This window comes from Solanum verrucosum, unplaced genomic scaffold (assembly GCF_900185275.1).
Source record: "Solanum verrucosum unplaced genomic scaffold, falcon-dt-bn FXZP01000278.1, whole genome shotgun sequence".
In the NCBI taxonomy this organism is placed as follows: Eukaryota; Viridiplantae; Streptophyta; class Magnoliopsida; order Solanales; family Solanaceae; genus Solanum; species Solanum verrucosum.
In genome coordinates, this window is record NW_026020332.1 from 424,805 (window position 1) to 449,143 (window position 24,339).

The window sequence follows — 24,339 nt, forward strand, 5'->3', positions numbered from 1 at the left end:
CATTGCAATATATAGATCACAAGGCATTGCTTAAAATTTGATGAACTAATGCTCAAATTAAAGAGGTATATTTCAAATGCATGTATTGACAAATTTACTTTTTGTTCAAATAAAAATATTTATTCCAAAATAAGCTATATTGACCGAAAGAATTGTATCCTTGAAAAATTCATTTATGAGTTATATTATTTTACCCTACTCTTTTCTATCTTTATTTTGACAAATTTCCTTGTGGTTAGTCCAAATTGATGACCCAAACTAGTGTAGGATAAACATGAGCCATAACAAGGATAAAAAATTTATCACAACAAATAGTGCCAATAGTGTTGTGTATGTATACCGTTTGAATGCTTCTACTTATCTATACCCAAGGGCAGAGCTACGGTGGAGTTCGGGGTTCAATTGGACACCCTTCGTGGAAAAATTACACTATATATAAGTCAATTCTTACTTTATATTATTTTGAACACCCTCAAAATCAATGAAGACTTGTAGCGCAATGACAAGGGTATGCACGAAACTTACATGGTGCCCAATGCAGAAGTATGCCGGGCATGCAAGATCAAATCCTTCATGAAATTTCTGGCTATGCCACTGTCTATACCGATGAGATTAGAAGACTTGGCTCCTTATATTTGAACCTCTTATATTATGTACATAAAAAATCTCGTTTGATAAAAATATTAAGTAGATATATATATACAACGATATTAAAAATAAGTTACATGTGCTAAGCTAGATCACAAGTACTACTAGAGTACATAACACACAAGAACAAACATATGCAAAGGCCTATACGAATTACACACAATTACCATATTGAAATTCACACAAATTAAGCACCTGTGGTTTTTTTTTTCTTTTTCGTGGTGTTCAGGCCAGCTTGTACGCACCTCAACTAGCGTAGGATAAGTGATGGAAGTATTTCCTTAACAAGCATAACACTAGGGCAAGTTTTTCCCCTGCCACCATCAACATTATTACCCATTCTTCTTCTACTACCAATTGATCTTGAAGTAGCAGTACTTGTACTAGTACTAGTACTGCTACAAGCAATTTCTCCTCCACCAGCAACAACACCACCCGTTGGCGACGGCCTCGGCTTTTCGAAGCAATTATTAGCAGAACCAAACACGGCCATTGACATCATTGGGATCGACCCAACTGCCAAGCCAAACATGAACGATGCCCCTGAACCTTGAAGCATCGTTTAATTCATTTATTTATTTATTAGAGAAGCTAGGCTATATGAAAAATCTAATAGCCTAGTGTAAATATGGAAAATCAAATTCTTAACCTATAGTTTATATAGATGTTTTAGCTAGCATGATAATTAATTCAAGTATTTGCTGTAAGCCTGAGATCATATGTCATGTGTATACTTCTTTGTTTTTTAATGATTAATGTCCTTTTCGATGACACAATTAAGTTAGAGATTTCTCTAAAACTTTTGAGAATTTCAAAGTTATAGTTCAACATGAATGAAAGGGCAAGGCCGCGTTGTCTCTTTATTTCAAATTATTTATCTTACTTTTCTTTTAAGTCTGTCTTTTTTTTTAATGTATTTTTTTTTGACAACTTTTTAATCCTAACTTTCTACATGACATATTCAAGATAACAAAATTAAATGATATTTTAGTACGTTTTATATATTTTAAAATTTCATATCAAGTCAAAATCAAACATACCAATTAAAAATGAGGTTAGACAGAGTCTTTACTTTGATTGTTTGTGCTGTATATATCATCATCATGCCGTGCATTTGTTCATCTTCTTACGCTACATTTATATTCTCTTTCTCTTAGGCTATATAAACTGAATCTTCCACATCTCATTTGCGTATAGACCAAGAAAACACTATACAAACTAAAAACAATTTGATTAAGCTAGGCATGACTTATATAATTTTGACTTGAGAACAAATGGGATTACAGGGATGTAGATCAATATCATTTAATTTGGTTTTGGCCCATAGCCTCACAATGTGGACTAATCAGTGTCATTTATTTATAAAACATTTATCTGCACTATTATTTGTGTCAAGCTACGCAATTTAACGTTAATAGTAAGTGATAAAAGAATAAACATGTAAAAATTTATTCATTGGTACAAATATAAGTTTAATCACTCTTTTTTTAAAAACTAAAAGATGGGATTAGAGTTGTACAATTCAAATATTACAATCTTATTCTCTCTCTTTCATAATCAGATCTCACAATAACATTTCAAAAGGATGACGTATAATTTGTAAAAATACCGAAGTAAGACAACATGGCCCATTAGCTCAGTTGGTTAGAGCGTCGTGCTAATAACGCGAAGGTCGCAGGTTCGAGACCTGCATGGGCCAAACTTTTTCGATTTTTTAATTTTTTTTTAAAGTTTTCATAGCAGCTATTTTAACCCTTGCGGGAGGAATCCATGGCTAATATTCCGGAGAAATTCTGCAGAATCAACCTTTTTTGTTCTTCTTTTGCCGATGAAAATGCACATTAGAACGCTTAGTACCCACTTCTCAGTTGTACTGTTTCTTCTACTTGTTTCATCAAAAGGGTTTGTTGTGGGAGATCTAGTTCGAAAGCCATTGGGTAGTAGCAGTAGGAGAAACTCAAATCGGGTAACTGAATGTGGCAATTTCGGGTCAAAATCTGATTGCTCGCAGAACCAAAACTGTCGATGGTGCAGAAGTGATGTTCTTGATGACGCTTGTTTCTTCAAATCTGAAGCTGCTAGATTACCCTCTCAGATCTTCACTTGTCATCTTCTTAGATTGAGATAAAAGTTGGAAAAGTACCATTTTTTGTTACTTTTACTTTTTCCAATTATGTTCTTTTTGTCCGTTGAATTTTGAGTTTTTGGGTGAAGTTCATTTGTGCTGTGAGTATGTTTTCTGTGATGTTAGTGACATTTAGGCATACCATTTTGCTTTGAAGAAGTAAAAAGATATGCTTTTGTAGATATTGTGTTTGAAAAATGAAGGAATTGAGTGATGCTTTTTGATATGCTAGAGAGACCAGTTGATTTGCAGTAATGTGCTTGTTAATTTTGGATGACCTATTTGATTTCTGCTATTAATTTCTCATAGTAACATTGACAGCTCAGTGTTCTGCTTGAGCGAAAAAATGATTCACTGGTTTACTGTTCTGTCTATGAGTAGTTGTTGCTGTCAACGAAATTTATTATAGCCAGAGCTGCTTCATAAGCTTTCTGTTTTTCAGCTGTGCGTTAGATGGTTCTCACTTCTCTACATGATTTAAAGTTTAGCTATTTGGCTGTGGTGAAGCAAAGGATTTTGCATTTGGGGTGATGGTGGAGAGAAATACGTATGGAAGGAAAGGCGGACTGTAAGTTTTATGGGCAAAAATGAGCTTTTCTTTGTAGGTGGAATGGAGCTAGGGCGATCATGTACGATCTGAATACTTTGATATTCCATTGTCGTCCCACTTAAACTATCTTAAGAATCCCTTAACCTTGAGTTATAAGATGGGACATAATTGACTTATTTTCTAGTGGAACAGATGTATTGAATCGGTGAAAATTAGTAGATCAACAAGATGGTTATTACATGATTGTCATAGTATTGGAAGGGACTAAGAGAATAGGAGGCAATGCTGCTGGGGTGGAGTACATTTTATCTTGTGTTTCTCTCAGAAAACATGCCACATTGAGCTGTGTATGATCTCTAAACTTAGGTTTTTAAGGAGATAGATAATTATTAGGTAGGTAAAATTTGTTTCAAGAGCTTGGAGATGCTCTTTGCAGCTAGTAATAATTCATCCTGAAGCTCTGTGTCATCTGCTCCATGTTTGTTCTTCAAAGGTTTTCCTTGCAAGTTGCAAATCCCAAGTACCAACCCATCAGCTTCTATTTATAACTTTAGATCATCATTCCTGATAGAGAGGGGTTCCCTTATATTTATCCGTAAGCTTTTTTTTGCTGTTTTTGTGTCTCCTAAGGTTTCACCAGATATTTTGGTGATATCATGTGATGATAGTCAATCATCAGTGAGGGAAAATGGATTTTCGTACAGCCAAATCTGCTGTGTGTTTCCCATTCCAAGCTTGTGTATATTGCTGATATGCAGGATTTAGCAACTTAAAGAAGTGGTGTTAGAGAGACCTGATATATTTAACCCATATTATGGATCACCTAATGAAGAAGCTAACAGGATAAAGTTCAGGCCTTTTCTTGTTAAAAAAAACACTAATTTTTTCTTTCTGCAATTCACATTTTAAACTGTGAGAGAGCTTAATCTGAAGGTTGTAGAAGTTTTATATTTCTGGTGTATGCAGCAGCTCTTTTGATTTCTGAAATCTTCCTCTAAGAAATTGGATTCACTTGTTATTCAAACTATATGGGAAAACTGAAAACATACACCGACTTCTTAAGATTAGCAATTGTTGCATTGAAAAGGGTAAAAGCAGAAGTTGATTCAAGCTAGAGCTGTGTATTAGTGTTAATGAGACCATGGCTGAATCGAGTATTAAATGACACTAGCTCACGCTTATAACACATAAATCTTGATGATAATCTTATCCTTCTTTTGGGAAGGTTTTAGATGAAACTGTTTCAACTTTTTGATCCATCAACACTGGCTGTTAGCCTGAAGAACAACTGCAGTTGCAAAACTATGGTGCTACTGAAAACCAATTGGCAAGTTAAAAGCAGCTTAAAGACCATGTTACGGGAAGAAGTTGAACTTGAGAGCAACTTTTTGATCCATCTACACTGGCTGTTAGCCTGAAGAACAACTGCAGTTACAAAACTATGGTGCTGCTGAAAACCAATTGGCAAGTTAAAAGCAGCTTAAAGACCAAGTTACAGGAAGAAGTTGAACTTGAGAGCAGCTCAATTGTGGGAGATGATTGTTACACTACTTATAACAGTTTTGATCTTTTCTGAATTCCTAATAGAATGTACATAGTAAACTGAATAATGATGTGTAAACAGAGAGGTTCCACCAACTGAGTGGAAATGTATTAAACTTTGAACTATTGAATAGACTGCTAGAAAAGCCTAAATTACTATGGCAGCTTTTGAATTCAGCATCAAGTGATTCATCTCAATTGGGAGAACAATAACTTCACTTCAACCTTACTATTCAAGAACCCCAAAAGAACAAACGGGGACAGTTTTTGCACTAAAATTTTCAGAATTGTATACAAGTTTCATATCTCATTTCCAACTGAACACAAAAAGTGTTCATACCTATTAAATTAAACCTCCAGAAAAGCAACCACCAAACAAATGCATAAATAAACTAAGCATAAATAGAGAAAAAAAACTAAATTTCCACTGATGTGTATTCTTCTTCTTCAGCAAGATAAACCTTCACAGCATCTCTCATATCTTCAACTTCATTACACCCACCAAGGAACTCAATGAGCTTCTTGAGCTCCCCATCAGCAAGATCATTGGTAAATGGCCTAATCGGAATAGCATTTTCCGGCTGAAAAAGGTAAGAATTCGGGTTATCATCAACTATCATCACCTTCTTCATATCTCGCCCCTTGTCAGACAAGTCCTTCACAAACATCCCATCAACTTCCTTGCAAGAATCCCGATACAATCTATGCGAAATAAAACCTTTTCTGTCTATTCTATCAAGAACAAGCGACGCATACTCCTTAAGCCCAGCAGTGAACACAACAACCTCAAACTTCTCACTCAAAAATTCCAAGAATTCATCCATAAATGGTCTCTTCACCACATAAAACTCTACTCTGTGTCCATCAATCACCGGCCTAACAATGAAATCGTACTTTTCTGGAGGTGGGTTTGGATTAGAATGCACTAAAGTCTCATCCAAGTCAAGAAAGATTGTCTTTTTCTCAGGTGACACCAGTGGAGGAAGGACATTTCCGTCATCAAAAAGCGATCTCCTCAAATTGTTCCCATTTGCAGGCTCATCAAAAACTTTACCAAGAAGCTGATATCCCTGTCTTCTTGGGGTTTTCTTCGGAGTAGCAACGCGGGTGAATTTCGTAAAAAGTTTAATTAGACGGCGGTGACAAGTGTACAAGGATTTATTAATGGAAGCAACAACTACAGAAGCTGGATTTTTAGCAGGGGATTTCTTTCTGCTACGACGGAGATGGCCAGGGAGATTTCTCCGGTTCTTAATTGACTTTGTTGGAGTTCTCTTGATGATTTTAGACACCATTTTTCTTCTTCTTAGGAGAATTATGGAACAAGAAAGACAATTGGGGCTGTGTTAAGGTGGTGGTTTTCTTGAATTCTGTCAACTTGTAGGAGTTGATGAGATTTGAAATTAGGATTGGAGGCAACGGTCGAATTTTTGTTTGGCTCGGAACGAAGCTAATGGGATTTTATTTGGAAAGTGAACGTTGGCAAAATATTTAAGGACTAGACTAGACAGCTGGCAGTATTATTCTTTTGGTTCAAAAATTTATAGCGGGACTTGTCCCACTCCTAACAATTTTGATTCATATCTTAGGGATTTTGAAAATTTAAATTCTTAAATTTATTAGCAGATCTCTTAGCTTATGTTTTTGGATCTACGATATAAAGTTGTGATTTTAAATCAGTATTTTTGAACATATAATTTGGGATCATAAATTGAAATTATGATATCAAATTTTAAATATTTCAAAGAAAAAATATGATTTGAGATTCCGAATCATAATTTCAAATTTATTTGAGTGTAAAACTTGACCAATATGATTATATTTTGTAAATAATAAAAAGACCCATCGTTTTAAAATTTACAAAAAAAAAACTCATGGTTGGTATAAAGAGATTATTCGTACCGCGTGTAATGATTAAATTAAAGAAAAACTAGGTACTACTATTATTGATTAGAGCATCTTTAAAAAACATATTTGGTGCTGGAAGTTTGTAATCACAAACATTTGTTTATAAAAAAAAAAAAAGACACAGTAATATGTGATGTCTTAAGATATTCTGATAGCTTGTTTATAAAGTAGTATTTGCTCATTTAGTAAGATTGTACAAGAATTGTTTTGATGTTTTCACAACTTGTGAATTTTTATGTTAATAAAAAAAAGGGAAAAGGCTCAAATATGCCATCGAACTTTCAGAAAAGGCTCATTTATGCCATCCGTTAAAAGTTTGGCTCATCTATACCATTACCGTTTAAGAAAAGGCTCATTCATGCCATTATTTTTTAACGGTGATTTTGCAAAACCATTTTTTACACGTGGCCAATTATAATTCGGCCATGTCATTATTTTTTTACAATAAAAAAACAAAATTTTGAACAAACATTTTTTGCAAAACCATTTTTTACACGTGGCCAATTATAATTCGGCCATGTCATTATTATTTTTATAATAAAAAATCAAAATTCTAAAAAAATAATGACGTGGCCGAATTATAATTGGCCACGTGTAAAAAATGGTTTTGCAAAACCACCGTTAAAAAATAATGGCATGAATGAGCCTTTTCTTAAACGGTAATGGCATAGATGAGCCAAATTTTTAACGGATGGCATAAATGAACTTTTTTTGAAAGTTCAATGGCATATTTGAGCCTTTTCCCTAAAAAAAATTACAACTTAAAAAATTCAAATTATATATCCAAACAGAACTTCAACTGCAAATCAATCTAATTTTAAATCATAATTTCATATCGCATGTCCGGTCCCGAACAATCCTTTTGTTGCCTATAATATTACTTTTGCAAGCACATATGTTTGAAACAAATGCCAAGAAATCAGCAAAATATGCTTACCAAGCTTGTATGTTTGATACACTGGGCCAATGCTTGGAGGACTATCCATTTAGCAATCAACTTGGGCTCTGTACTTTGGGCTCGGGTCGGTCTCCTAGCCCAAACCCAGATCATGGAAAAATTACTGAAATACACGTCTTATGTTTTCCTTATTTCTAATATTCCCTTCTATTTTTAAAAACCTCTAAAATCCCTTATTTCTCTCCTAATTCTAAATTATTTTATAGTGTATCCGAGCTAGTTTTTAATGTATCCGAGCTACATATTATGTATCCAGTTTATTTTATAATGTATCCAAGCTAGTTTTTAATGTATCTGAGCTACATATTACGTATTCGATTTGTTTTACTTTATCAAGGATTAATGTAATTACAAATTAAATAGGGATAGATTGTAATTACATAGTTAAACACATGTTAGCGAGGAATTTCATTCTTACACAAATACTAATTGAAGTTTGAACAATGTATAATAGTTCAAACTTAAGAACACAATGTCATGAACGTAAGTCGTAACATATGTATTTATTTTAGTCACCAACTCGTAACGAAATTAACTACGTCAACTAGGACAAGAACGTGATGGTAAAATTGCAGACAATGTGTCCCTGAAATTTGAACTAAAAAAACTGAATTCACGAGTCTAGTTCTTATTTTTTACATGTTTGTTAATTAGTATGCGTTTAATATCTTATAAGAAATGATAAAGGTATAATATAGCCCTCTACTGATGTATTCTCGCTTATAAAAAATCACACCCATAAGTAGAATAAAAAATAAATCAGAGCTCTTTTTAATTGTTTTTTCTTCTCATTATAAATTAGCACATGAATATTTAAACGGAACTTAGCTCCATCAAATAAGATCATTTATTTCCTATACCTCTTATCCATTGTTTCCATTATATATTTGGCTATTATTTATGTATTAATCTCGTTATACATTGTCGTTCATGTCTTCTCATTAATTAGAGGGTGGAGCATCTATTGTAGTTACTAACCTTTTACTTGGTCCAATTCTAGAGGGGGGAAAAGAAGAGGAAGATATGTACAAGTAGCTAGCTAGCAAGGATTACACTATATATTCAACTAGAAAGGACGCATTAATTTGCTTGTGATGTGAAGTTAGAAAAAAGTGGAAGGGGTGGTCACGAAAGTCATTACTTGTTGCCTAATAAAAGATAAAATCATCCACAATAACTCCATGAATCATGGCATTATTATGACCACAATACCTTATCCTTTTATTTCTTTTGCTTTTTGGGGTTATTTTACCACAACATGTAACTACTTATCCCAATCCATTCACATGCAGGATAAGGTATTGTGGTCATACATATGGAGATCCCAAAGATTAAAGATGTCCATGTCATATGAAAATCAGAAAGAAAGTAAGTATTGAAAATACCTTTGAACTTGACGCAAAATTATTAGTTTTATCTTTGAATTATTGACAGCTTTAAAAATACCATTTTACTTAACTAACTAAACTTAGAGACACTCCGACTTGATCTGCCACATAACATAGCAAGTGACCTCAAACTCTTAAAGGAGCATAAGACTTTTAATAAAATACCGAGAGAAATGTTGAAAATACTCCTAAACTTGGCGAGAATTTAGCTAGGGGTGTATTTCACTCATGTTGCAAGACTGAGGGTATTTAAGTTCAGTTAGTCAAGTAAAGAGTTGTTTTAAAGGGTGTCAATAGTTCATGAATGAAACTAATAATTGACGTTGAGTTTAAGGGTCTTTTCAATACTTCTCTCTTAAAATTAAGAAAAGAATAACTTCAATAACTATCATGCAATCTGTTTAGATTTTAATAAAGTGCATCACATAAATTTAGGCAAATGAAGTAAAACATACAGTATATTACTACGCCTCTCGAAAAGTTTTGTTTTTGTGGACTTCAAGTTTTTTTTTTTGTTAATGCTCTCAAAAAAATCTCACGTCTACATGACTTAGCACTGTGGAATACCATATATAGTACATGTTTGTCTCTTTGTGCTAATATAATGGTGTATATAGATTTCTTAATTTTGACTTATAGATCCTACCAAATTATCTTCAACTAACGGCATTGGAAAGAGAAAGTTGAAATAATAAGTGTACTTGCATGTGTTAGTTAAGAATTAAGATAAATAATCTTGTTATTAATCTTTTGACTTACAAGTCGTAAAGAGCGGTTAGTTGGAGACTATATTAAGGAGGTGAGTAATGGGAAGTAAGATTAATTATGTATACATGGGCATTGACATTTTATTTATTTATTTTTTTCTTGCATGAACGCACTAATCCTGCCAAGTTTTGTGGGTTGCTTTGAAATTTTTATATCATCATTTAATTAGCTTTGTCCAATAGTAATCCTCCATTTATTGAAGGAACAAATGTTTTTCTAAATTTGTTAAATCTTGTACTTTGGAAAACTTGTCCTAACTACTTGCTACTCATTTTAATGAAAGTAATTTTAGGTTGTTTTAGGTATTTCAAAAGATATACAAAATTTCTAATTAGTGAATTTATAATGATGATTTATGAAGTAGGGTATTTTTCGTCCGACTCCAACCCTCTCTCCCTCGCTATATATATATTGTGTCAGAACCAATGATACTTCCTATCGATTCATATTTTTCTTTGTAGTAGTGAGAAATCGTGGGATGTGTGTGTATCCATAATAACACTATGTGATATGTCAACAATATAATGCATTTTTCATTTAGTATCTTAATAATTGAAAATGGACTCTTATGATAACACGAAATTAGAATCGTGATTCTAGTATATATGACATTAATAATGTTGAGGGCGTTGAGATAACTTAAGGGGATTTGCCATTCGTACTATAACTGTCACGACTCAAAAATGGACGTGATGACACTCATCTTATCCCACCAAGACAAGTCAGCCTAAAACTCAACCCTTACAATAAAATACGGAAATTTTTATAATCAACTCAACAATACCCCAAAAATCTGGTTGTCACGTGTACAAGCCTCTAATGTGTTATAACAAAATTGAAGGAAAATACAAGTTCAATGACATTGTTTCTAGAATAAAACAAGATCATAATTAAGGAGAAAGAAGGTCTACTAAAATGAAAAGCAGCTACCTCACAAACCTCCATAAGAAGCCTCAGACAAGGAGAAGAGAAAATATCACAAAAGTCTGGGCTAGTAACCTACAAAAAAATGTAGTAGCAAGGGGTGAGTACCAAGCCACACGGTACTCAGCAAGTAAACTTCTAAACACAAGCTAATGGGATAGAATACAGATACTCCTTACACATCAATCGAACCTCCACAACTACAACTTGCATAAAACCAGCCCAACCTAACAGTTCACAGTTACATAGCACCGAGCTCAACAACAATCACTTTAACAAATTACATATCCTCAGCAACAAACTCAATATGCATCAATCACAACTTCCACAAAAAGGCACTCACAAATATCAGCAACACACAAGATCAAGTTCATCAAATAGAGGTAATCAAATATCAAGTACTTTTCAACCACAAATAAAACACATAATCATCAAGAATGAAGGATGTCATGGGATGCAATGCACTATGACACCATGAAATGATATGCCTCAAATACCAAGTACTCTCTCAACCGTATATACATGATACTCCTCGGAAATACATCGAGAGTTCATGACCCATGGGGGACTCGCGAGGTCCATATACCGACATGGACGATCTCCACGTGTCTGTGCGGACGATCTCAACGCACTATCATAATTCAAACAATCCCCAGCACGGACGATCTCCACATGCCCAACTTATAATCAAATTAATCACTCGCACGGACGATCTCCACGTGCCCAAATTATGATCATACTTGATCTCAACACAGACGATCTCCACGTGTTAGATCTTTACTAACAGTCAATCGCATGCAAATGCATGTGCACGATATGATAAATTTCCGCATTTTTATATATGAAATATGATTATCAAATCAAAATATCGAAATATTGTATGATATATACCATTTTGTTTCTATTTTACTTTCTTAATTAGCTCCATTTTGTTCACAAAATTCCAAATCTGTCTTCTAGATCTGTCTATTAAGACAATGATATCATGTAATCAATCCTTTCGTATCAGATATTGTTAACTTTTATCATGAATATTATACCAAAAGTGCATGCATGGAATTATGATCATGTATAATGTATGACAAATTAAATTATGAGATCACGCAGATCGAGGGATTAATGTACTACACTAGAAAGGATGTGAAATGTTTTAGTTTCACACCAAAATTTTCCAAGATTGTGAGTATTTGACTTTACTAGATGAAGACTAATTCCACAAACTAATTAGGATCATAACACGTACGACACATGGGTTGCTAGCTGCTAGTCCACCCCCACTTGTCTTTTTAATGTCTCCAACTTATATGTTTCATATTGCTAGAACATCAAAATTGACCTCTAAATGCGGTCTGAACAATGAACTTTGCACATCTCCTTTTAATAAAAATAATAAATGAAAAACATATTTTATTATAATATCATATCATTGGTGTATAATTTTTATTGAACTTTAAAATGATTTGGAATGACTAATTAATACTAAAGATTAAATAAGAAAGAAATTGCCTTTCTTCTGATATGTTTAACGGGTAAAAAAAATAAAATAAAATTTAGAATAGTGAACTACTAAAAGTGTATTTCATCATAACTTTTATATAGCAAAGATGTAACATGGTTGACTTAGTGACTTTACCAGCTACACACACATATATATAGCCATTATAATGAGACTTCTACTTTGAATCTTTCTTTTTCTAGAGGAATTAATTTTATGTCGACTAATTATGGATGACATGATAATTGATAACTTTGGCATGCAAAAATAGAGTATTATTTAGTATGGGTATTGACTTCCGATATCTCTTTACATTTTACAAGAAACTTCCTTATATATATGTAAAAATAATACTATATTTTAACTTTTTTTAATAAGCATAGGTATAATAGGTAAATATCAATTTGGCATATAAAATAAATACTCTACTTAAAAGCATCGTTCTTCTATATCCTAATTAACCAATTTAAAAATTGATTAGATGGATATTACCTGCATAAAATTTTACGTACATCACTAATAAAATAACTTTGTCCATTCTTTTCTAAGTCAACTGTCTCTCTTTCAATGATTCAAATCTGTGTCTAGACGAGGAAAGTTATGTTGCAATAAATAAAACCGAGTTATATATGATGGGTATACCCACACTAAGAAAAGATTGGTTTATGATATCACGATCATATATAGTATGAATACACAAATATATATTTGAGTAGTAGGTCTCAATTCGTGGAAAAGACTGAATATAAAATTGTATGATTGGATAAGAAAACTTCAAATATAATATAGCCAACTAATGAAAATACATGATAGGTCACAATTAGCAAGGAAGGTATCAAGTTCGTTAACTTGATTTTAAAGTAACTGAATAAGAAGTTGATCAGCTATCTCCCACCATCAAATTATCTAATTAAAAACATAGTTTATTTGAAAATTTTAAATAACGTCTCTACTGATCCATGCATGATTGGACGGTGAGTATAATATAAAGGGGTTTTTATAAAATTACTAGTTCTAATTTAAATAATTCCCTTCATCTTTTCCAACATGATTTGAAGCTTATAAATTTGGAAATTTAGTATTTTAAAATTAAACATGTCATGTGAAATGTTATAATTAAAAAACTATCAACATACTAAAAAGGAAAAGTAAAACACAAACAAGTTGAAACGAGGAAGTAATATGATATAAAATGAGAAAAGGTGTTGAGAGTAGAATTATAAAATAAGAATTAACATAAATAGTAGTTTAGTCATGAGATTAAAATAAAGATAGCAATATTATCAGATGTATAATATTTGAGTAATCTATATCTAATATAATATGAATATGTATATAACTATCTATAGTTAGCTAATAGGGGTTAGCTGTTACGGAATAAGATAGGAAGATATTTTGTTACTCCATTAGTTAGATATTTTGGCAAAACCGAATTTTATACCAAAGAAAGAGTAGAATATATATTCAGCAAAAAAATATCTTCAGATAATTTAAGAACATTCAACATTTGGTGAATATACCTCTCTTTTGTGTTATTCATAGAATACTAAGTGATCTTGGAATATACTAGCTACTATATGACATGGTTTTAATTGCAGTATTTTTTTAAAAATATGAATCTTTTGTTTGTGTACATACGTGCCTTCATCGTGGCAAATGTCGAGTAAAATGAAGATATATGATTTATCGATGAGTTTGCTCATTCGGTAAAATTATTAGAATTGAAAACATTTTGATAGTTTCACAAGTTGTAATTTTTTTTTCAAATCGTGATTATTTCATATCACATGTCTAAATGGACATAAATTTTAAGACAAATAGGGTTAGCTAATTTTGAACTTTTTGCCCTTAATTTCATGAAAAATGTTCCAAGTAAAACTACCAAAAGTGAAAAATGCCGGATTTATAAGAATTGGTTATCGTTATAACTTATTTTGTTTGTAGTGATTTTCATAATTATGGAAAAAGGAAGAGAAATAAGTTAACATTTGTAGTATATGGATAATAGGAAAGTTAGTTAATAGTTGTGAAAATTAAAAGTTATCGTTTTTTGCATTCATAACATTTCTGTATTACCGGTGGGTTGTTGGATCAGCCTTCAATGTCTCACATTTAATTTTATTTAATAAATGTACGTCACACTTCCAATTGTATCAGTCGAATTTTCCTAATAATAATCAATGTTTATGTCTCTTGTTAAAATTATTACAAAATCAAATTATATCCACTAATATCATTACTGCACTTTAATTTATTGTCACAAGTCTCTTTCCATATTTTGCAGGTTACCATTCCATATTCACTTCCAATTTTAATTTATGTGTGCATTTCAATATACAATATTTAAAATATATTACAATATTTATGTAACTATAATTATATAATTATAAGTATAATTATTCATTTTGAAGTAGATTTAAAAAATTGCACCGAGATAATATATCTTTGTTTCAATTTTTTTGTCCTACTTCTTTTTTAGTCCGTTTAAATGAAAATTTTAATTTTACTTTTTACATGACATGTATAACACAATTGGATTTAAAGATATTTGGTACATTTGACATATTTTTAATTTGAGACTATAAAATTTTAAAATTGGACAAACAAATTAAAAGAGAGAGAGTAACAAACATGAGCCCTCGTTGATCACTCCGAAAATAAAATAAATAAACAAATAAAAAGGCCCAATTCCCCCCCCCCCCCTCTCTCTCTCTCTCTCTCTCTGTTTTTCCCATATATAAATCCTTTTGTGCTCATCTCTGTAATTTGTTATAAATTGTAGAATTTCTGTTTGCTCACTTCTTCCAATATCAATTAGTTCATCACCCCTGTTTTTTTTTTCTTGAATTATGGGTGATCAGCAAATAGGAGGAGGGGCTAATGGATCAGTGAGTTTGAACATTAGAGATGATGCTGATTTGAACAATAAAAATTGTGCTAATTCAGCATCACATCAAGATTCTTCCTCAACCTCAACTTGCAGTTTTGTCACTGTTCCCTTCATTCAAAAGGTGAGTTGTACACATTTGATGAATTTTTAAGACAAATACAGAGTTCGAATGATTTTTTTTTTGATCAATCGGTGGAACTCGTAGCTGATACTCTAACTTCGCCCCTATGTGCAGATAATAGCGGAGACATTAGGGACGTATTTCTTGATATTTGCGGGGTGTGGATCAGTGGCGGTGAATGCAGACAAAGGAATGGTGACTTTTCCAGGGATATCAATAGTGTGGGGGTTGGTGGTGATGGTCATGGTTTACTCTGTTGGACACATTTCTGGTGCTCATTTTAACCCTGCTGTTACTATTGCTTTTGCCTCTAACAAAAGGTTCCCTTGGAAACAGGTACATACATACAACTCTCTTCAATTCTCATAATTTTGCTATTAATTGATCAATCTTCAACTTCTGTTTAAGTACGACATTTAAACCTAACTTAAGTTCAGAAATAAAGGATTGTCTAAGTTCGTTTAAATAAATTGTCTTTCCATTCTTCAACTAATATGGGACTCTTAACTCATTTTAACAAGTTCATTGGTTTTGACATTTTGAGAAATATAGATGGTAATTATTTAGTTAGTTTTAAGGTAATGAATATTTTTCAAATTATATGGGAGATGATGTCAATACACCATGTTTGCATCTACATCATAAAGTACAAATATCTAAATGATTCGTCACAATCGAGGATGGAGTTAAGAGGGGCACGCAGAAGGGGTTCGTCGGTACGAAAAATTACTAGTTTGTAAAATCAATTATTTTTATTTATACCCTTTGGTTTTAATCCTGTTTTTATTATTTTTCAAATGAGAAAATGTAGGTTTGTACGGATTGCGAATTTATTTTTTCTCATTTATTATAATAGCTACACATTGACTCTACTAATTTGTAATAATGATCCGTATGACTTTTTCCCAAGTCTTTTTCTTGTAAAACTTTCCAACTTTTATTATCCTTCAAAAATAATCCTGTTAGTTTTGATTAGTTGAGAACATTAAAGATATTTCACAGTTTTTTCCTAACCTATATTAATGACCATTAGAAAATCTTAGCAAGTTTTATTTGAACTCTCACTTTATCATAAGAATTTATTCCTTGGCACGAAATTTTAGAAAAATAAATATTAATGAGCTTTTTTTCTTGTTCATAATCATAGGTACCTGCTTACGTGGCAGCTCAAGTGATTGGATCAACATTAGCAAGTGGGACCCTACGATTAATATTTAATGGGAAACATGATCACTTTGTTGGAACCTCACCTACAGGATCAGACATTCAATCTCTTGTTCTCGAATTTATAATCACATTTTATCTTATGTTTGTCATTTCTGGTGTCGCAACTGATAATAGAGCTGTAAGTATTATATTTCTTAATCTCTTTTTTTATTATTTTAAATTAGTATATTATTCAAACTTTATTAATTAAAAACAGTTAAGAACAAGATCTTTAGTATATATCGTACGCTAAGGGTAGTCAATAATCATGATTAAATTAGTAAGAAGATTGTGACTTTGTTAAATAATATGATTTTTTTAATTATACGTGGACTCTATTGAATCATCATTAAATCATGATTGATTTGATTTATTTTGTTTTGTTTGTGAATTGTGAATTGTGGTGGTTAATTAATTATTAATTAATTGCAGATTGGAGAACTTGCTGGTCTTGCTGTGGGAGCAACCGTGTTGCTTAATGTGATGTTTGCCGGGTAATTAAGTGATTTCTTTATTACTCTTTCATTATTTTTAAATTAAAACTATATAATAAAAATATCTTATTATATAGTGTGAACAAGACCCAAAAATATTTGGATAAAGGGTGTTCAAATCTTTTGACCATTTGCCTTATTAGGCTAACGTACATCCTCGTGCACAAAATATACACGGCTTTTATTTTAATTAGAAAAAAACGATTTCCTTTTTTCTTTTTTTCTATATTATTGACTTAATACATCAACTATTTATTTTTTGGTTTCTAAGAATTTCACTAATAGCATGTTCGATCAAGTTCTTTGAGAAAAAAATCATTCTAAAAAAGTACTTATTTTTCAAAGTTCAGGTGTTTGTTCAAATTTTTAAGAAAGAAATGTAGATGTTTTTGAATAGTAGCAAAAAACTGTTATTCAGAAGCTGATAAAGTACTTTTTTTTCTCCGGAACCCTTGTCAAGAGCAAATCATTGGTATAATATTGACAAAAGTGATTTTTTTTTTTTTCAAATTGATTAGTCAAATACAAAAAAAATAATTGTATTAAATAAATCTATTTTGAAAGTTTGGTCAAACAAATTATAAATATTCTCAGTTATTGGAAATAAACCCTTAAGGTTGTTTGGTATGAGAAGTATAAGATATTCCCTCTGTTCAGCAATGTTGTCCACTGACACAGAGATTAAGAAGCGGTAAATGATAGGGGTAGTTTTACTAAATCACCCTTATTAAATATAAGTCATCTAAAAATTGAAAAAATGAATAGTATAGCAAGGGTAAAATAGATACAACATGATAAATTATTCATTAATTTTATATACTAGACAAGTATTACTGAACATTCCAAAATAATATAGTGGATAAGTAAAGATGGACAGAGGAAGTAATAAACCCCAGAACAAAATTCAGGACTATCTTGCATTTTGTGAGGGGTGTGTGTTAGTTCCGAGATCATATATCCCACTATTTATACTAAAATGATGAAATACGTTATCTCATATACATGACAGAATAATATCCATGTGAAAACTTTGTCTATCACATCCCCGTACCAAACAACCTCTCCATAAAAGAACTTACCAGTCAATTGTCATGTTATTGTTCTTTTTTACAGGCCAATATCAGGGGCATCAATGAACCCAGCAAGGAGTTTGGGCCCAGCAATAGTGTCAAGTCATTACAAAGGTCTGTGGGTTTACATGTTAGGCCCAATAGCTGGTGCCATAGCAGGTGCTTGGGTCTACAACATCATCAGATTTACTGATAAGCCATTACGTGAAATTACCAAAAGTGGATCTTTTCTCAAATCCAAAAGCCTACTACGTAACCCCTCCAATTAGAACCTTTTTTTAATTTATTTTATTTTGAGAAATAGATATAAAAAGAAAGAAAAATATGTTGGAAATTAGTCTTGTTTAACTTTTGTACACGATAAAAGAAGTAAAATAATCTAATGAAGTTTTAATTATGTTGACAGTGTATTGTTTAATTGTTATATATAATTATGATTTATGACATACGTGTCTGTTATACACCTTGATTTGAATTTGCATTGTATTAAACTCATTTAAAGGGAAAAACACTCTTTATCAGGACTTTTTCATGCTCAGTCCTAGGCCTGACTCGAGACATCTAATTAAAGATGAAGAGATCTTATTCATTCCACCACAGCTCATATTATATTCAATGGTTCTTGAATCTTGACCTTTCCCATTACATTTGTAGTAGTGCATGCACTATTATTTTATTTATAAGTTGGGGAAAACTTTTTGTCTCGTTTATTAACATTAGCAAGTTTCCACCTACAATTATTTTCCAATTTCCTTTAACACTTTTTTTGGAATACCTGGGAGAAACACTTTTGTGGTAAGAATGGATTGGCCATCTTTAATTTGCTCTTTGACTGCTGATTTGTGTATTTGGCAAGAAGACTATTTTCATTGTTATATTTTTGGTTGAACTTAATTTATTTTGATTTTTCTACCACTTCCATAGTAAGTGTACATTAAAATTTGTAGCTAATAGCACGTACCTAAATATATAATTCTGTTGGAAAACATTTTGTTGGTAGCATATGCCCAAAAATGAGCCCCACACTAATCTAAATTAGTCGAGCTCCAAGTTATGTGAATACCAAACATACCAAAAGCATTTAGACGAACACTGTGAAGGTAGAAGGTAGGGAGCCTGGGGTTAAGGGGTGGTAGTGGAGCACATTTTCTAAAAAATATTTTTCTCCGTACCGAACACAAGACTGAAGAAAACTGATGGTAGCATCTAAAACTAATGTTCAATGCATTTCGCCAAAATGTTTTCTTCCACTTGAAGTTGGTTATCTCTTGTCCTCTACTGAAATCAACATTACTGTAGATCTCAACTTTACCATGTGAACAACTAAAATGAGCTAGATTAACATCTTTTGAGCTTTGAGTATACATAGCAATTTAGTTAAACTTTAGTGGCACAAATCACTTTACCATAAGAATTAACCCAGACAATAGAATTATTGGCATTAAGAGAACAAAGTATTGGATTTTGTGTTTGAGCATTTGGACTTTTGCAATATTTTCCATAAACCCTTTGGCTTTTTCTAATTTTTGTTTATTACAGAGAATTGAAACATATTGGTCATTTTCCATTCACAAACTACAGTTCTTGTATAATACTTACATTAGCAAGGGTAAAAAGATGGTGTTTCCAAAAGGGCACTAAAAAACTTTGTAGTCAATTCTTGCATGTTTTCAGATTTCCACCATCTAATGAATTGCCACCCAGCCCACCCCACCTTAAAGAAACAAAAATAAATGCCTCCTATATATCTCCACATTCAAAGGGAGATTAAGTGAAATCAAAGTTTTCTAATACTTGAGAGAGAGTTCAAGAATGGCTGAGATATCAGATATCAGTCATGCAACAACTTTATGTCACGGACTTAGAGTGTTGGCTAAAGTTCCGTGCGGCCCTTGACAATTTACTCACTACTCTTTCAAGATCTTGTAAATTCAAGGAAGCCTTTAAGACTTGGATCGCTAAGAGAATGCTTAAGGAAAGACTTAGAAAGAACAAAGAGAGAGTTTTGGAAGAAGGCTTTTGTATTTCTATTGGAAGATTGCTTTACACTTGAGTGATTGTTGGATGCCTTGCAAATGAATGGCACCCCCTATTTATACTAACTCCTAAGGACTAAAGTGCAATTAAAAATTACTTACAAGTCCCTAAGATATTAACACAAAAGCCCCTCTCTAGAATTCTCTACACACTCTAGAGAATTTTAAGGCTTTCTTGGAGACTATCTAAATTATTCTAGAGAATTCTAAGGAATTCTCTAGCCTTCTTGAATAATCTAAAAGGTTCTAGAGTTCTCCGCAAACCTCTCCACAACTCTAGACCCTTCCGCCCCTATCCGGATGCAAAATTTAACTATGGTGTGGCGGGACATGACACTCTCCCCCACCTATTGATGCAACGACCGCGTCGCATTGTTGCTACATCGTCATCTGAGCCTTGTGCGTGCGCGACCAATAGTCCATTGACTCGATTAAGGCCCTTGCGCAATGCCTTCAACGTCCTCCATATCACTTCTAGCTCAGACTTATGACCTACCTCCTTCCTAGGAGGCAAGTGCTTCGGTGGCTTCTTTGGCATCATGACATTGTTCCCTTTTGGCACCTTCTTCATGCATAGTGGCAAGGACCTACTTGCACCATTGTCCTTCTTTGAACTTGCAATGATGGCTCTAGACGTCGACTCCTTCTTTTTAGAGTTTTTCTCGAGCTGCATGGCCGTTAGGCGAACTTGTCCTTCCGTCTTCGGCACCTTGACCATAGGCACCATACCTGATCTTCCTTGCTCCATGACTAGAAGTCGTTGGAGGTAGGGGTCGATCACCGCGTGGCACTGCTGGAAGAACTCATGCCCAAGAATTATGTCAAAGAGATCTAAAGAAGCGACAGTGAAATTGGTCTTACCTTGCCACTCGCCTAGCGTGATGCTTACTCCATGCGCGACTCCGTTCACAGGAGTTGGGGGTGCATTGACCGTCCTGAGTTGGGTGTTGCTTGAACTGTAACTCAGCCCTAACCTCGTTGCTGCCTTTTTGGTCATCAGATTGACCTCTGCACCCGTGTCGACCAAAGAACAAAGGGTTTTCCATTGATCTTAAGGTCGACATACTGCGCGCCGTATCCTCTTGGCTTCTCTGGCTGCTTCGTGATGGCTCCGCATAGTCCTATCAAGCCCAACTGCGTCGTCCTTTCGCCTTGTCTTTGCTCCTGGGCGTCTTTCTCCTTCCGCTCTCGCAGGATGGCACCAAGGCTCTTCAGTTCAGGGCACCTTGCATAACCATGCGGCCCGCCGCATATGTAGCAACCACCTTTGTTGGCAACCTCTGTCTTCCTCTCCGTGTTGCCATGACGTCCAGACTTCTTGCCATCGGACTTGTAGGTATCATGATTCTTGGGATGTGGCCGCTGCTCCTCGCCTTTGCCACGGTCTCCCCCACCATGGTCATGACTACCTCTCATCTCTTCTCCTCTGGCTCTGACAGGCTTCTCCTGCCTGAAGTCTGCCAAAGCTTCGGCCTGCGTGATGGCTTCATCTATGATCCTGACTTGCCGACGTTCCAACTCCGTCCTGGCCCAATTTTGCAGCCCATCCATGAAGTGGAACAACATATTATCATCTGTGAGGTTAGGAATTTGAAGCGTGAGGGTAGTGAATTCCTGCACATATGCGCGGATGCTGCCCGTTTGCTTCAGCTCCCTAAACTTGCGCTTCGCCTCATAGACGACGTTATTAGGGAAGAAGGTTTTCTTGAACTCCTCCCGGAATCGCTCCCAGGTGTTGATGGCGTACGTCCCCTTCCCTATCTCGGCCTCTTTGCGTCTCCACCATAGCATAGCCATCTCCGAAAGATACAACACGGCAGTGTTGATCTTGGTCTCGTGACTCTTCACCCGGCTACAGTTGAAGTAATTCTCCAAGTGCCACAAGAAATTCTCCACCTCTTGAGCATCGCGGATGCCTTTAAACATAGGTGGCTTGGGAGCCTCGACCCTGGCCTCCCTATCACGGTCGGATGATGCAGATCCTCCAACTTTCATGCCTTCTTTGAGTGTCCTCATTTCGGCCTTCATGGTTTCAATTGTGTTCAATGCCTCCATGAGCCGGCACTCCAAGGAAGTGATGGCCTCATTCATCTCAAACTCGGCCCGCTGACGTCCCTCCAACTCCTTACGGATGTTTTCAATCTCCTCAAGGGTGAAGTCCTCAAGAGTCTTGAACTTGCCATCAGCCACATTCAAACGCCGGCCTAATATCTCCACGGCCTGCCTTGCCATTTCAACCCTTGCGACCCATTCTTCTCCAGCGGTGACGTCAATAGGCTCCTCGCCACATTCATCGTTACTTGCTTCGATGGTCGAAGGTGGATGAGATGTTAGCGCCTCGCTTGGTGTGGGATCCAGCAGTATTTCCTCATTACTCTTTTGGTGCTTCTTTCCCTTACGATTCCTCTTTCCACCATCCGGACGGATGTTGGTGGTGCTAGCGGCGTTTACGTCCCCTTCGGTTGCCATTCCCTTAGTGCAAACCTTCGCTCTGATACCACTTTGTCACGGACTTAGAGTGATGGCTAAAGTTCCGTGCGGCCCTTGACAATTTACTTACTACTCTTTCAAGATCTTGTAAATTCAAAAAAGCCTTTAAGACTTGGATCGCTAAGAGAATGCTTAAGGAAAGACTTAGAAAGAACAAAGAGAGAGTTTTGGAAGAAGGTTTTTGTATTGCTATTGGAAGATTGCTTTACACTTGAGTGATTGTTGGATGCCTTGCAAATGAATGGCACCCCCTATTTATACTAACTCCTAAGGACTAAAGTGCAATTAAAAATTACTTACAAGTCCCTAAAATATTAACACAAAAGCCCCTCTCTAGAATTCTCTACACACTCTAGAGAATTTTAAGGCTTTCTTGGAGACTATCTAAATTATTCAAGAGAATTCCTTAGAATTCTCTAGCCTTCTTGAATAATCTAAAAGGTTCTAGAGTTCTCCGCAAACCTCTCCACAACTCTAGACCCTTCCGCCCCTATCCGGATGCAAAATTTAACTATGGTGTGGTGGGACATGACATTTAGCAATCAAAGATGATCATGAGCATCATATTCTTTCTTGTCCATGTTTGGCATCCAAGAAACTTGATGATGAAACTATAAGCTTCACTCAAAAGGTAAACTCACTCTTCCAATTCTTTGATGCTTCATATAACTAGTTCTCATTCTACTAAAGGATTTCACATCTTGAAAATTGAAGATAACTCATTTATATTACATCAACTTGTCTATGAGTTGCAGATAATGGCATAAGTAACCCTACACAAGTACCTTCACTTTCTAACAAGTGGTTTAGTGCTCACATTAAAAGTTGATAAGAAAATAAGCTAAGTTACATATATGGTAGTGATACTTTTAATGGTGTGAAGTATTATGGGAAAAGCTCACTTAGCTTAAAGAAGATAGTTTCACAACATACTGTAAATACCTTGAACTAGCGAAACGCCACAAGCACCTGATATAACACTGACAGTCATAAGGCAAACTAATTGTCCATATAACATGCATTTATAACATATAGGATATGGAACCAGTTGATGAATAATCTTTTGTTTTCAATGCAGTTAGTGGCAGAGCTTCTAGGCACCTACTTATCGATGTTTGCTGGTTTTGCTGCCATGGTGGTGAACAAGATCATAGTGTCACGTCCTGCCACTTCACAATTAAATTTTGTGTCCGGATAGGGGCGGAAAGGTCTAGAGTTGTGGAGAGGTTTGCGGAGAACTCTAGAACCTTTTAGAATATTCAAGAAGGCTAGAGAATTCCATAGAATTCTCTAGAATTCCTTAGAATTCTCTAGAATCACTTAAGACTTTTCAAGAAAAGCCTTAGAATTCTCTAGAGTGTGTAGAGTATTCTAGAGAGGGGCCTTTGCGTAAATAATCTAGGGACTTGTAAGTAATTTTTAATTGCACTTTAGTCCTTAGGAGTTATTGTAAATAGGGGATGTCATTCATTTGCAAGGCATCCAAGCTTGAGAACAAGCATCCAACAACTTGTAAAGCTTTCTTATAAGCAATATAAGACCTAAATTTCTCTAAGTCTTCCTTTTCATTCTCTTAGCGATCTTAGTTTCAAAGGGCTTACTTGAGCTTACAAGATCATGAAAGATTCGTAAGTAAGTTGTCAAGTGCCGCACGGAGCTTTAGTAAGACTCTAAGTCCGTGACAATAGGCCTTCTAGGAATAGCAGTTTTGTGGGGTTTGGATATG

At 34.3% G+C, this 24,339-nt stretch overlaps 3 protein-coding genes and 1 non-coding gene across 4 annotated transcripts; 2 read left to right on the forward strand and 2 right to left on the reverse strand.

The window, feature by feature from the left end:
- Positions 1 to 866: 866 nt before the first annotated feature.
- On the reverse strand, positions 867 to 1,273 carry LOC125836661 (uncharacterized). Its single transcript, XM_049515865.1, has one exon. The coding sequence runs from the start codon at positions 1,205 to 1,207 to the stop codon at positions 899 to 901; it is 309 nt and encodes a 102-aa protein (XP_049371822.1). The 5' UTR covers positions 1,208 to 1,273; the 3' UTR covers positions 867 to 898.
- Positions 1,274 to 2,273: 1,000 nt separating this feature from the next.
- On the forward strand, positions 2,274 to 2,347 carry TRNAI-AAU (transfer RNA isoleucine (anticodon AAU)). The gene has a single exon. It is a non-coding gene; the product is annotated as a tRNA-Ile (tRNA).
- A 2,750-nt stretch (positions 2,348 to 5,097) lies between these two features.
- LOC125836650 (uncharacterized) lies at positions 5,098 to 6,304 on the reverse strand. Its single transcript, XM_049515853.1, has one exon. The coding sequence runs from the start codon at positions 6,158 to 6,160 to the stop codon at positions 5,282 to 5,284; it is 879 nt and encodes a 292-aa protein (XP_049371810.1). The 5' UTR covers positions 6,161 to 6,304; the 3' UTR covers positions 5,098 to 5,281.
- An 8,726-nt stretch (positions 6,305 to 15,030) lies between these two features.
- LOC125836652 (aquaporin NIP1-1-like) lies at positions 15,031 to 18,607 on the forward strand. The gene is made up of 5 exons (XM_049515854.1): positions 15,031 to 15,317; positions 15,432 to 15,653; positions 16,465 to 16,662; positions 16,956 to 17,017; positions 18,131 to 18,607. The coding sequence occupies exons 1-5, from the start codon at positions 15,156 to 15,158 to the stop codon at positions 18,354 to 18,356; spliced, it is 870 nt and encodes a 289-aa protein (XP_049371811.1). The 5' UTR covers positions 15,031 to 15,155; the 3' UTR covers positions 18,357 to 18,607.
- Positions 18,608 to 24,339: the final 5,732 nt, after the last annotated feature.

Bases quoted from the DNA above. Each gene is read 5' to 3' on its own strand.
- LOC125836661 (XM_049515865.1), bottom strand. From the start codon at position 1,207: ATGCTTCAAGGTTCAGGGGCATCGTTCATGTTTGGCTTGGCAGTTGGG.
- LOC125836650 (XM_049515853.1), bottom strand. From the start codon at position 6,160: ATGGTGTCTAAAATCATCAAGAGAACTCCAACAAAGTCAATTAAGAAC.
- LOC125836652 (XM_049515854.1), top strand. From the start codon at position 15,156: ATGGGTGATCAGCAAATAGGAGGAGGGGCTAATGGATCAGTGAGTTTG. The intron at 15,654-16,464 runs GTACATACATAC...TCATAATCATAG, and splicing joins AAAGGTTCCCTTGGAAACAG to GTACCTGCTTACGTGGCAGC. The intron at 16,663-16,955 runs GTAAGTATTATA...AATTAATTGCAG, and splicing joins TCGCAACTGATAATAGAGCT to ATTGGAGAACTTGCTGGTCT.